This window comes from Python bivittatus, unplaced genomic scaffold (genome assembly GCF_059951505.1).
Source record: "Python bivittatus isolate LINGU-HERP-01145 unplaced genomic scaffold, Pbiv_v1 ctg000350_np1212, whole genome shotgun sequence".
Lineage (NCBI taxonomy): Eukaryota > Metazoa > Chordata > Lepidosauria > Squamata > Pythonidae > Python > Python bivittatus.
The window spans coordinates 30,990,127-31,002,381 of NW_028277074.1; the positions used below are offsets into that span (position 1 = coordinate 30,990,127).

The following is a 12,255-nucleotide window of genomic DNA, read 5'->3' on the forward strand; positions in this document are numbered from 1 at the left end:
TCATAGAAGAGGGCATTTTGAAATCAGGTCCTTGGAGAGATGCCCCAAATTATTACTGTACTGATCTATTTGAAAGTACAGGAAGAGGAGAAGAATTAAAAGACAACTGATTTAAAAATCTTTAAACTTGTGTTGTGACTTTGCATGCTGCTTATCTATAAATGTTATATTAGGAAATCTATCATTTGGACTTTGCTGATCTCTGTACAAATTGTAAGCAAATTCTTCATATTTTAAAGGGAATAAAGGGAAAGCAACAATGACCTTAGCTGTAATTTGTCCCATTTCCAAACTATGTTTAAAAGATTGGGGATTAGCAACATACAGGTAGTCCTTGAGTTATGACCATTTATTCAGTGACTGTTCAAAGTCATGATAGTGCTGAACAAAGGGACTTATGACTGGTCTTTGAAGTTCTGGTTGTTGCAGCCCTCCTGCGGTCATGTGAACAAAATTCAGGTGCCTGGCAACCAGCTCGCACATGTAACTAGTTACAGCTGCAGCACCCCACAGTCCCATGGTCGCCATTTGCAACCTTCCCTGCTGGCTTCCCCCAAGCAAAATCAATGGGAAGCTAGCAAGGAAGATTGCAAATTGCTGGGGTAAATCTCCCTCCGGCCTTCCTTCACTCACACCACCACACCCTCCTTCCCCCCTTCGCTCACACCCCATGCCCTCTTTCCCTGGTCTCCCTGTGCTTGCAAACATGCATGCACCCCATGCCCTTTTCTACAACCAGCGATTGCATGCATGCATCCCGTACCCTCTATGCACAGCCTCCCTGCAATCAGACACATGCATGCACGTACCCTGTACCCTCTTTCTCCAGTCTCCCTGCGATCACATGCACCCCGTGCCCTCATTCCCTGGTCTTTCTGAGTTTCCTTTGCACCAAGCATCCTCTCCCTTGACTTGCACGTGGCCAGCGCTGGGCCTCCCAGGGCTTCTGCCACCCCCCTGTGGCACCCCCATGCTCCTTACCAGCATTCCCTCCGCTTCCCACTTAATGACCCACACATCTTGGGTTACATCCCAACAATTGGGACTGCCTGGATTGCCTTCACTAAGCAATATAGTCACGTGACATCATGCTTTATGACTGCATTGCTTAGTGATGGCAATCCTGGTCCCAATTGCAGTTGTAACTCGAGGACTACATGTAATTGCTTATTTCACATTGCTGAATCTTCCCTAGAATGAGCATTCTATTAATTGGAGTAGAGATGCAATTGTCTAATTCTTTATCCCTTTTAGCAGTTGAAAAACTGTGGATTTAATCTGATATCAGTATTTTATAAGACTAGATTTGGTTGTTGTTGGTTTTTGTGCTATATTAATAGTTTCTCATCCTCTCTGCTACCTTATGACTGATGTTGTTAAACTTTACACAAGTTTAGGATGATCTTAAATCAATATGAATGTATTTGTATGATACAATGTCTCTAAAAAAGCTCAAATGAAAGAAAGAAAAATGTAGGAGTGCAAGAGTATATGCAGTGCAAGCTGAAATATGACTACATTTATTCTGTTCTATGTATATGAAATTAACTAGTTGCTCAGAGGAATGGTTTTTGAGGACGTGCTAATAACTTCTAAAATACTTTCAAACTTGTCTGTCTTTAACATTCAGGCAGTCCTTGCTTAACAACCGTTCGCTTAACAACGGTTTGAAGTTACAATGGCCTTGGAAAGGATGCTTTACAGCCCATAAAGGACTTCTGGCTATCATAAAACGTCGCCCCCTTGCTGCAGTCACATGGCTGCATTTCAGGTGCTTGGCGACCAGCTCACTTTTATTCCTGAAGGTGTACTCCTGAAGATGTTCCTTCAGCCCAACCAGGGGTTTCCCCTCCATTTCTGTCCCAATTGTGGTTGTTAGGCAAGGACTACCTGTAGTCTTCTACCTTTATCACTAAAATATCTCCATGCAGTCATGAGCCACTTACTTTGAAATGGCTGACAGCCACTTTTAAGATAAAATTCATAATCCTTTTTTGGATTAACTCATTTGTTTAGTCATACCTATGTTCCTCATTTGTGCAAATATAGGTAGTCCTCACTTAACCACATTTGGGACCAGCAACTCTATCACTAAGTGACACAGTCATTAAATAAGATCATGTGACTGCAATGGGCTTACGACCTCACTTCTGCCATGGTCATTAAGTGAGACATCACATGACCATGATTTGCAAGGCATTTTGTTGTTACTTGTCCTAGCCAATGAAATGGGCTTAAATTTCATTAACCACAATTCAAATACAATTAGGTGTCTGACTTATCTGTTATTTTTATAACGTGGTGTCCCTGTGTAACATATTGTCCCTGATGCAGAATCAATGCACTTGCTGTTGCTTATAATTGGTATTTGGCAGAAGATTCAGTACTGATTGATTAATCATCCCAAATTAGTTTGTGGTGCTTTTTAAGGGACTGTTACACCAGACATTTTATCATCTTTGTAGCACATGTCTGAATTTCTTCCAGGATAACAACATCCTTTATAAGCTATGGTACCCAAACCCCAAACTGTTATTCCATGAAACATTGTACATCTGTGCAGTTTGAAAGTGGTATTCATGTTAATACCTTAAATATAAAAAAAGTATTGATAATTCATGTGTTGTCTGTTAGAAACTATGAGTGTGCCATGTACTGGATTTATTTCTATTCCAATTTCCAAGGCAAATCAGTAGCTTACTTCCTTGGATTGACTGGATGGATTTGAATCTGCTCCAATCTAAGTTTTTTATGGGCCCTCCATGAAGTTATAATTTTGATTTATTTCACTGGGTCTCAGGGATACTGCAACAGATGGAAACACAGCAACTACAGTGGAAAAGAGAAAATGATCTAACTCTCATTTTTTACATAAACAGTAAGGAACTTCTGTGTTCTTTTGCATAAAACACTGTGATGAGGAAGCAGTAATACTGGATTTAATTTTTGATTTGACAGTAGAGCTATCAAAGTGACTCTTATGATCATTATTGGCCTTAATCACCTGACTCCTGGAGGGTGGAGAGATACCTTTATTTATCATTCATTCTATCATAATACCTAACCCTCATCCAATCTCCCATCTTCATGTGTGATGGTCTTTTCTGAGTTGCTTCAGCTGGCACAGTAATAACTTTATTTTATAGAAAATATCAATGTTCTCATCTGTTATACAGTATATCTGATGCAACTCCCAAGAATCAACACCGGCTTGGGAAAAAAAGTTATAATTGTTTATCAAGTCTTATTTCTTTTATATGAATCCTTTCCATTTATCCATCTACAATTTGGAATGATTCAATTTCACTGAAGTTATTGTAGTTGAAATTTGCATCACTTTCTGTCCCCAAAAGACAATGTTACAGGGACTTCTAAAATGAGATTTTAAAGTAATGTTACTTGAAAAGCTTTGCATTAATTTCAGTGAAATTTGGCATGACTTGACAAAGCTCTAGCTTGCTTTCATAATCCATCCGAGTATTCTGTAAAAGCAAGCCAAAAACACACTTGTTTGTTATCCTAATTTATCATGGGAAAAATATAGATATGATTTTCTAAATATTGCTCCAGTTGTAGGAATTGAGTCAGATGACATTACATCCTGAGCAATCTATGTTAGACTGCATATTCCTTGAAGCACTTTGGATGTAGTATTGTGTATTTCACTTGGTTCTATCTTGTGCTTTTGATTTAACACTCTGCATGTAATGTGTGTCATGTTTACCACTGTTAATGCATCAGTTACTTAAGCTTTGTTCATTATTAATTTGAATAACAGCCCTTTCATGATGATGATGATGATGATGATTTGTAGTACTCTGTTATCTATAATTAATTTTTGACGGCTGCTGTTTATCCTGAAATATTAATTACCTGTGTAAAAAGGCTGTATAAACCTTTATTTTATGGTAGTTTCACTTAGCATTTTTCAAACATTTTTCAGAAATGTTTGGGATTTGTTCAAAAAGATAGATATATTGTTACATTTTTGTATATTGGACAAGTAATTCTATTTCGCTAAAGAATATAAATAATGCTGATATTTAGGCTTACTTACAAAAGCCACAAAACTTCTAATTACTTTACATTCTTTTTGGTGTTACTAAATCTACTTTGTGTTTTACTACATTCTTGTTATAGACCAAGCTATTTGCCTATAAATCAAAAGTATGTACTGAACCATTTTCTGATTTTCAAAATGTCAGCCTTGTCAAATATTTAGTTAGTTAAAATATGCTATTAAAAACAATAGATGTTTTTGAGAATAGATTCAGACTGTGTCAAGTATATTTTAAAATATTATTTATTTAAAATATAATACTTTATTTAAAATTAAAATTAAAAATATTTTAATTTCTTGATGTTCATATTAGACCAAATTGATATACTGATGAAAATATATTGGGAATAATGAAAAGGTGTATTTGTAGTGCTGTAAGTTCAGCATTTCTTGTTTTCATGTGAAATGATGCCTATTTCGCTACTGAGTGACAGGTTAAAGATAAGTAAACAGGAAAGGGTAACTAAGAAGCTGAATATCTTACAGCTTACTGTATGACTTGGTACAATATTGTAAGTGAGGCAGGAGTTGTCTCTTCTGGGCTTTTAGATAACTTTGCTTATGGAACAGAGAGCCAGTTTGGTGTAGTGGTTTAAGACACTAGGCTAAAAACCAAGCGACTGTGATTTCTGGTCCTTCCTTAGACACAAAGCCAGCTGGCTGACATTAGGTCACTCCCTCCCGCTGAGCCCTAGGAAGAAGGCAATGGCAAACTACTTCCAAAACTCTTGTCAAGAAAACTACTTGGACTTATCTAGGCAGTTACCAGAAGTCAAGAATGGCTCAAAAACATTAAAAAAAAATCCTATTAAATGTAGCGTCTTCTGTCCTAAGATCCCTTCATTTGCAAATAAGGCTGCTCTTTGTTCAAGTTTAATATTTCTTAGTTTAAACCTAGGTCATGTCCATGAAACGGGATTATAGTTAATGCACATAGTGTAAAAGTTGGGGATAAAGAGTTTAAAAGTTAATATTTAAACAAATCTTTCTCCAACTGATTGTTATGACAACTTCACTTTTGATAAAGCAAGATTTTCTATACTGACTGTTGCTGAATAAAATGACAATATTATTCAATATTAGAAAATGAAACAATAGATTAAATATTAAGGTGTTTCTAAGCTTCAGGAATTTTATGAAATTCTAAAGTTTTCTTTATTTACATTTTTTCCAGGTGATTCATGGCAGGGGACGTGGAAGGATTTAGTTCCTCCATCCATGACACCAGTGTCTCAGCTGGGTTCAGAACACTGTATGAGGAGGGATTATTGCTTGATGTCACTCTTGTTATTGAGGATCACCAATTTCAAGCTCATAAAGCACTTCTTGCCACCCAAAGTGATTACTTCAGGATTATGTTTACTGCTGATATGAGAGAACGAGATCAAGACAAAATCCACTTAAAAGGACTGACAGCAACAGGCTTCCACCATGTTCTCCAGTTCATGTATTATGGAACTATTGAACTGAGTATGAGCACTGTTCATGAGATCCTGCAGGCTGCCATGTATGTTCAACTTATTGAAGTGGTGAAGTTCTGCTGCTCCTTTCTTTTAGCAAAAATATGTTTGGAAAACTGTGCAGAAATTATGAGACTTTTAGATGACTTTGGTGTAAACATCGAAGGAGTAAGAGAAAAGCTGGATTCCTTTTTGTTAGAAAATTTTGTGCCTCTCATGGCCAGACCTGATTTTTTGTCCTATCTCAGTTTTGAAAAGCTTATGACTTATTTGGATAATGATCATCTGAGCAGATTCCCAGAGATAGAACTCTACGAGGCTGTTCAGGCTTGGCTGCGGCATGATAGAAGACGCTGGAGGCATACCGACACCATCATTCAGAACATCAGGTTTTGTTTGATGACACCATCCAGTGTTTTTGAAAAGGTTGGTGCATTTGAAAGCAGTAGATAGTATTCATGTGCTTAGGACAGCATGCTATTCATAGGTAAAATTCCCAAAATTAGTTGAAGGGGAAATATAAGACAGTGTTTTAGAAAGTGGAATCTTGAAATCATGTCTGAAATGAGTGCCATTTAATTTTAAAAGCAAAGTTCCCCAGTTGCAATCTATAAGGATTTACAATCAGAAAACAGGTAGGTCTACAACTTTTTTGATCAATGAAAGTGAAAACCATTCAGTAATGAAAAGTCTACAGGACTGTGTTTATGATAATCAGTGAAATCTATGGTTTGCATATACTGATGTGTATTAATATGGCACAATTGTGAAAATCTTATATGTTGAAAAATAAAATACAATGTAAGGGTTTTAGCTTCCTTCTAAAAAATTTAGCTTCCTTCTAAAAAGTTCAAAAATGTAAGAGTGTGCTAGAGAATGAAACTCAGCATTTATCTTTAGATGTTGAACCTGATTTATTGATTTGATATATATCCCATTTGTACAGGAGCTCAAGGTGACATACAGTACATAGTGCTCCCTTCTTGTCCTTATTTTTTTGGTTCCAACAGTATCAGTGCAGGATCTAAACTGTAATTTTAAAAAATTAGGGGTCTTCATTAAGAAATTTAAAAAGATGATATGCTCAATAACTGCAGGTGAACTCTGAGATCAGCTCTTCATGCTTGTATGTTTAGGGAATCTGGTACTCTTTATTCTGATTCTGTAGAAAGAGATATGAGGTCCTAAGTTTTAGTTCTATTTTCTGTTTCTTCATAGGAATATATGGGAGGCTCTGTTTGCTTGGGATATAACATAAATTGTTTGCTTGGGATATAAATTGTGGTTCCTCTTCCAAGATTGCTCTTCTCCAGTGGCAGAACAGTGGGGATTGTGGTAGATGTGCACTAGGTTGAGGCTGTGGTAGATGTGCACTAGGTTAGGGCTAGTACAGATCTTTGGAGGATATGGTTGTTGGAGTGTAAGAAATAGCTTGAATCAATTAGGAACTAGTTTATTGACCAGGTTTACTAGTTAAAGAGAGGAGGCTTTAAATTATGACTTTAGGAATTTAGCACAGTTTGACTCTAGAAAGGCTCTTTAAATTGGAAAGGTCAGGACTGACAATATTAAAGAAAAATAAACAGGGTATGAATAAGGGATGAAGCAACAGAGAAAGTAAGTGATACGTAATATTGCTTAAACAAATTAAATACAAAACAAAGTTAAATTAGGCCAACTATAAGTGTTTCCTTTTTATGTAGCTAAAGGATGGGTCTTCTCTGGTTACTTGTGTATCAGAAGTATGCATAGCCTGTAAGAGATGTATCATCCTGCTTGGATAGGATGCCTATCTTCCCCCTACCCCTAAATCTGATTATATAAATAACAGTCCTTCTATAATTTCCAAATAAAAATTATTGGTATGATAGTGTAAAATTGGAAAACAAATCTCAAGATATAGCTTATGTACCGCTGCATTATATAGAATTGGATTTTTTGACAGCCTCAACATCAATGGTTGGCTGGAAAATCTTGTCCAGGAATGGGTGAATATTTGGTGACTAGAATGTAATATGATTAATCTAATTTAAAAAAGTATAGATGTGGAGAAACTATGGCTTTTTAGATGTTGCTGACCTAATAGAACTCCAGAAGTATTAGCATGCCTGAACTGTTGAAAGAGATGCTGGGAGTTATAGGCTAGCATATTTGGAGAGTTGTAAGTTTCCATATTCTTGTAATAGATTTTAAGAAAGCAAACTCTTCTCAAGTATATCTTCTCTCTATGCATAATCTGTGTTATTTTATAGACAAAGCTTTAATTAATACATAGTACTTCTGAAATATGTTTATGTAATCCAGTATAAATTCTGCACTTGCTATTCAACTGCTACTAATACACAAATATAATTTGTAAAATTGAAGTTATCTGCAAACTATAATAGTGTCATGTCAGGTAAAGATGTTATGTCAACTGCACAGTTTTCTTTTAATATCTATAGAATTATTATGCCTGTTAAAAATATACAACATGCTAAAATCCATGTATATTTTGATAAAGTGTTAGGTGAAACTTAATTGATGTGGTTGACATTAAAGGCACATTTTAGAGCAAAGGGAGTCTTTATTACTGTATATTGTATTTTCATGTTAAGGTACTTTATATATATTTCTAAAATCAGATTTTATAACGATCTTTATTACCATATTTTGTATGTTCACGTTAAGGTACTATCTATCTATCTATCTATCTATCTATCTATATCTATTAGATATATAGATATATATAAATATAAAATGAGATTATCTGCTTTGAGCTAAAAGTGAAATGACTACATCCTAAGAGATCAAGCTAAGTAACCAATAGTATTGCAAGTATATTTTCCAACATTTAACCATAATGCTATATATTGAATTAAAAAAAAAATAAATATTTAAAAATAAATATTCTGATTGTTGTGTACTGTAATCATTGGTTACAAATATTTGAATTAATGAAACTTTAATTTGTTTTCCTTGTATGATTTTTATTGCTTCATTTACTTTTAGATATTTATATCTGTTTTTTCATCCTTTTGTCTCCAGGTTTAGTTTTTGTTTTTTTTTAGTGTATGCATTTGTAGTCTGTCTGTCTGTCTGTCTGTCTGTGTCTGTCTGTCTGTCTGTCTGTCTATCTATCTGTCTATCTTCATATAAGTTCATATATCTCATCTATTAATAAGGCTAACATATATATATATATATATATATATATATATATATATGTTATATATATATATAAAAATTTGTCACCGCCCATCTCATTAGCTTCCAAAAGAAGGAGGACATTTTTTACCCGAAAGCTCTGAGAACTTATCAATTTAAAGTACTGTACTTTTATTGCTGTCACTCATCTATCTGCAGTGTAGACTTAGTTTCATTTGTACAGGTAGTACTCGCTTAACAATTGCCCTGTTTAGCAACTATTCAAAGTTATAATAGTGCTGAAAAAGTAACTTTACAGCTGGTCCTCTCACTTATGACCATTGCAGCATCCCCGCGATCATGTGATCGAGATTCAGGCACTTTGCAACCAGTGGGTGTTTACAAATGTGGCAATGTACCATGGTCATGTGATTGCCACCTGCACACTTCACAGCAGGCTTCTGACAAGCAGAGTCAATGGAGAAGCCAGCAGTAAAATTGCAAGTTGCAGTCATGTGATGTCTCACTTAATGACCCCAGGTGGTTTGCTTAATGACTGTGGCAGAAGTGAGGTCGTAAGCCCATCGTGGTCATGTGATGTCTCGCTTAATGACCACGTTGCTTAGTGACCGAGTTGCGGCTCCCAATTACCATAGTTAAGTGTGGACTACCTGTAACTTTTGTCTGGAGACTCTGCCCATTTTTTCTCAAAATGCTTTGCTCTAGCATCATCTCTTTTGTCCTGTGAATTGTTAAGTAAATGTAAAAGGTATCTTGGTATGCATGTTTTGAGTGGGGTGGTGAAAGAGAGGAATAGGGTGATGCTCAAGCTAACAGCTGATAGCATTGAGATCCAGGATGGCAATAAAGGACTCTTAAACAAATAGTGACAAAGAAATTAAAAGTTCCAGAAGTATTTAGACCTGCATTGGCAGAATAGAGAAGAAAGTGTTTCCTTTTTATGAAATGGTTACTGTTAAAAAAGGAACTTGGTATGGATCAAACAACACTGTATTAAGGACATATTATATAAACTGATCTTTGGTTTGCGTCTCTGTTCAGATTTCATTTTTAAGAATATAATAGGTGGTCTAGTTGAAGCAAGAACCATGTTGTACACAAATCACTTTATTGTAGTGATTCAAAGTTTAATTGGTGTAAACGATTTATGAAATAAATTTAATTAATTAGTAAATAATCATTCTCATGGTGAAGACAAGTAATAGGGATGTAATTTAACAACACATTATTTTTGAGGCTATCTTGAAGGTGGAACTTTAGAAATAAAAGTGTTAAAACTAAACTTTCCTTGTAACAATAGCTTTTCAAGTTAAGTTTCATAAATATCAAATAGGTGTTTATTTCAAGATCACTTTTATTTAATGTAATTTACAAGAAGACACATTTAAAAATCTAAAAATCTAAAAATACATTTCTAGGTTGGTGGCCTTGGCATGTTGTTAGATAAGAAGAAACGAGACAAGGAAGAAATGCGTGTTATATTAAAACAATTCATGTAGAGTGAAAATGAGACATTACAATTCTCATTCATGTAATTGATAATAGAGACTTTCCCTATTATTAGCTAAAGAAATATTTAATTTTAAAAGTATAAGTAGTCCTCACTTAATGATGGGACCAGCAACTCCATCACTAAGCGACACAGTTGTAAAGCACAACATCATGTGACCATGTTGATTTACAGCAGTTGTGGTAGTTCCAGTTGCCATTGTTAGACAAATCCCATGTAGTCACAGTGTCCCATGGTCATGTGATTGCCATTTGCAACCTCCTGACAGCTTCCCTGTTGACTTTGTTTGTCGGAGGCTGGCAGTGAAGGTCTCAAATGGCTATTACATGACCATGTGACACTGCAATGTAATTGCAAACCAGTTGTCAAGTGCCTGCAATCACATGATCGCAAGGACGCTGTGACAACCGCAACTACAAGGAACAGTCATAAGTCCCCTTGTTCAGCACCATCATAACTTCAAATGGTTGCTCAATGAGTGGTCACTGAACAAGGACTACCTATGGATATGTTCTAAAAAAGTGTATAAACTCAGAGTGGGTTCCCTAAAATTGTTACTGTTTTCTTGTTAGCTTTAATTTGTGAAATAAAATCACGTAAGTCCTGCTACATATAACTGAATGATGATCAACCTTGCATTGTTACTGTGACTGGCATTCTTGTACAATTAAGGAAGATTTGAAAGGTGTTAAATGCATAAACAGAACATATAAATGCAGATGGATTATCATTAAAGCAACCATGGCTATTTACATCTTCTGATTCAAATTCTGAATTTTGCAGGGCCCTAATTAGCTGTGTTGTCAAGTCAGAAGTAATATAATGCAACTGGAGAACTTGCCTCAGTATTAGACTAGACAAGTTTAATATTTTTTAAAAAGCAGAGCTTTGGGGAATTCAGTATCATGTTAGGGAATTCACTATTGGTGATGCTGTGCATGTATGTTGACTACATGAATTAGTCAGCTAGTGGAATACAAGTTTGTATTTGGCTGATATGGTAATCTTTTGTACTTTAGGGTCTGATAACTTTATACTGTAATGAAGCTTATTTGTGAATTTGAAGTTTGAAAGGGATGTTTCAGGGGACCAGACAATTTAAATGGTTCCTTCTGTTGGATGTTTTTATGGCCTTGGAGAAATATACATCAAAATGTGGGGAAAGGGATTTAGTTATTTATTAAAAGTATATTTTTGTTGAAAAGGATCAGAACTGGTTTACAAATCTGGTAAAATAAATCATTAAAAGATAAATGTTAGATGGAGTTATATGGTAGAAGGAGTCAATGATGAAGAAGGCCAATCTAAAAATGTTAATTTTTTTTAAAGATACCTAAACAAATCAGTGTTGGGATCTGTCATACTGAAGAGGAGAAAAAATGTTGTTCAGTGTAGCCACAGCCATCAGAATTGTACAACTCTGAGTAATTCTGTTGAAGAGCAGCAGAGAGGAAGTGACACTGGTTGATCAGATTATTTAACAAGATCTGCTGGGTTTTTAGGATTTCAGATAATAAATCTTATTTGAAGTATTTGTTTCATGGTTTCCCTTAATTGGGGAAATTAGGCCAACTTATTTCTGAACAACTTTTCTATAATGTTCTCCTTGGTTAGTATGCTACATACAAAGTGATATATAGCTTGGGGCCTGCGTGTCCTAGGGACCACTTTTCCCCAACCATTTCTGCCCTTTGTCCCCAATGGGCCAGGAGTTATGGTGGGAAGGGTCCCAGCATGGGATATTCTTTGCACAGCTCCATTTCTTTGAAATAGCTTGCCTCCTGAGGCAAGGATAGCCCTCATCCTCATGGATTTCTGGAAGCAAGAGAAAACATGGCTGTTCCTGAAGTCCTCGGGGAATAATTATAACCAGCAGTGGTATATTCAGTAAGTTTAACTTACTATTTTTAGCACTAATTTGAGATTTAATTGGATTACTATTTAAATTATTATATTGACTTATATTGCATTTTATGAGTAAGTTCTTAAACCTAGTATCTAGGATACCTAGAGTCTGCCTAGTTTCAGGTGGTAGATACATCTTGAAAATAAATACACATATTTTGCTCTATCCTTAG

At 35.5% G+C, this 12,255-nt stretch overlaps 1 protein-coding gene across 4 annotated transcripts in view; it reads left to right on the top strand.

The window, feature by feature from the left end:
• Positions 1–12,255, top strand: part of KLHL15 (kelch like family member 15) — a 34,598-nt gene that overhangs the window by 15,094 nt on the left and 7,249 nt on the right. For all 4 annotated transcript variants that reach the window (XM_088144822.1, XM_088144823.1, XM_088144824.1 and 1 more), the window contains one exon: positions 5,235–5,946. In XM_088144822.1, coding sequence (XP_088000948.1) covers positions 5,242–5,946 — 705 coding nt within the window. In that variant the 5' untranslated portion in view covers positions 5,235–5,241. The remainder of the gene's footprint in view (positions 1–5,234; positions 5,947–12,255) is intronic.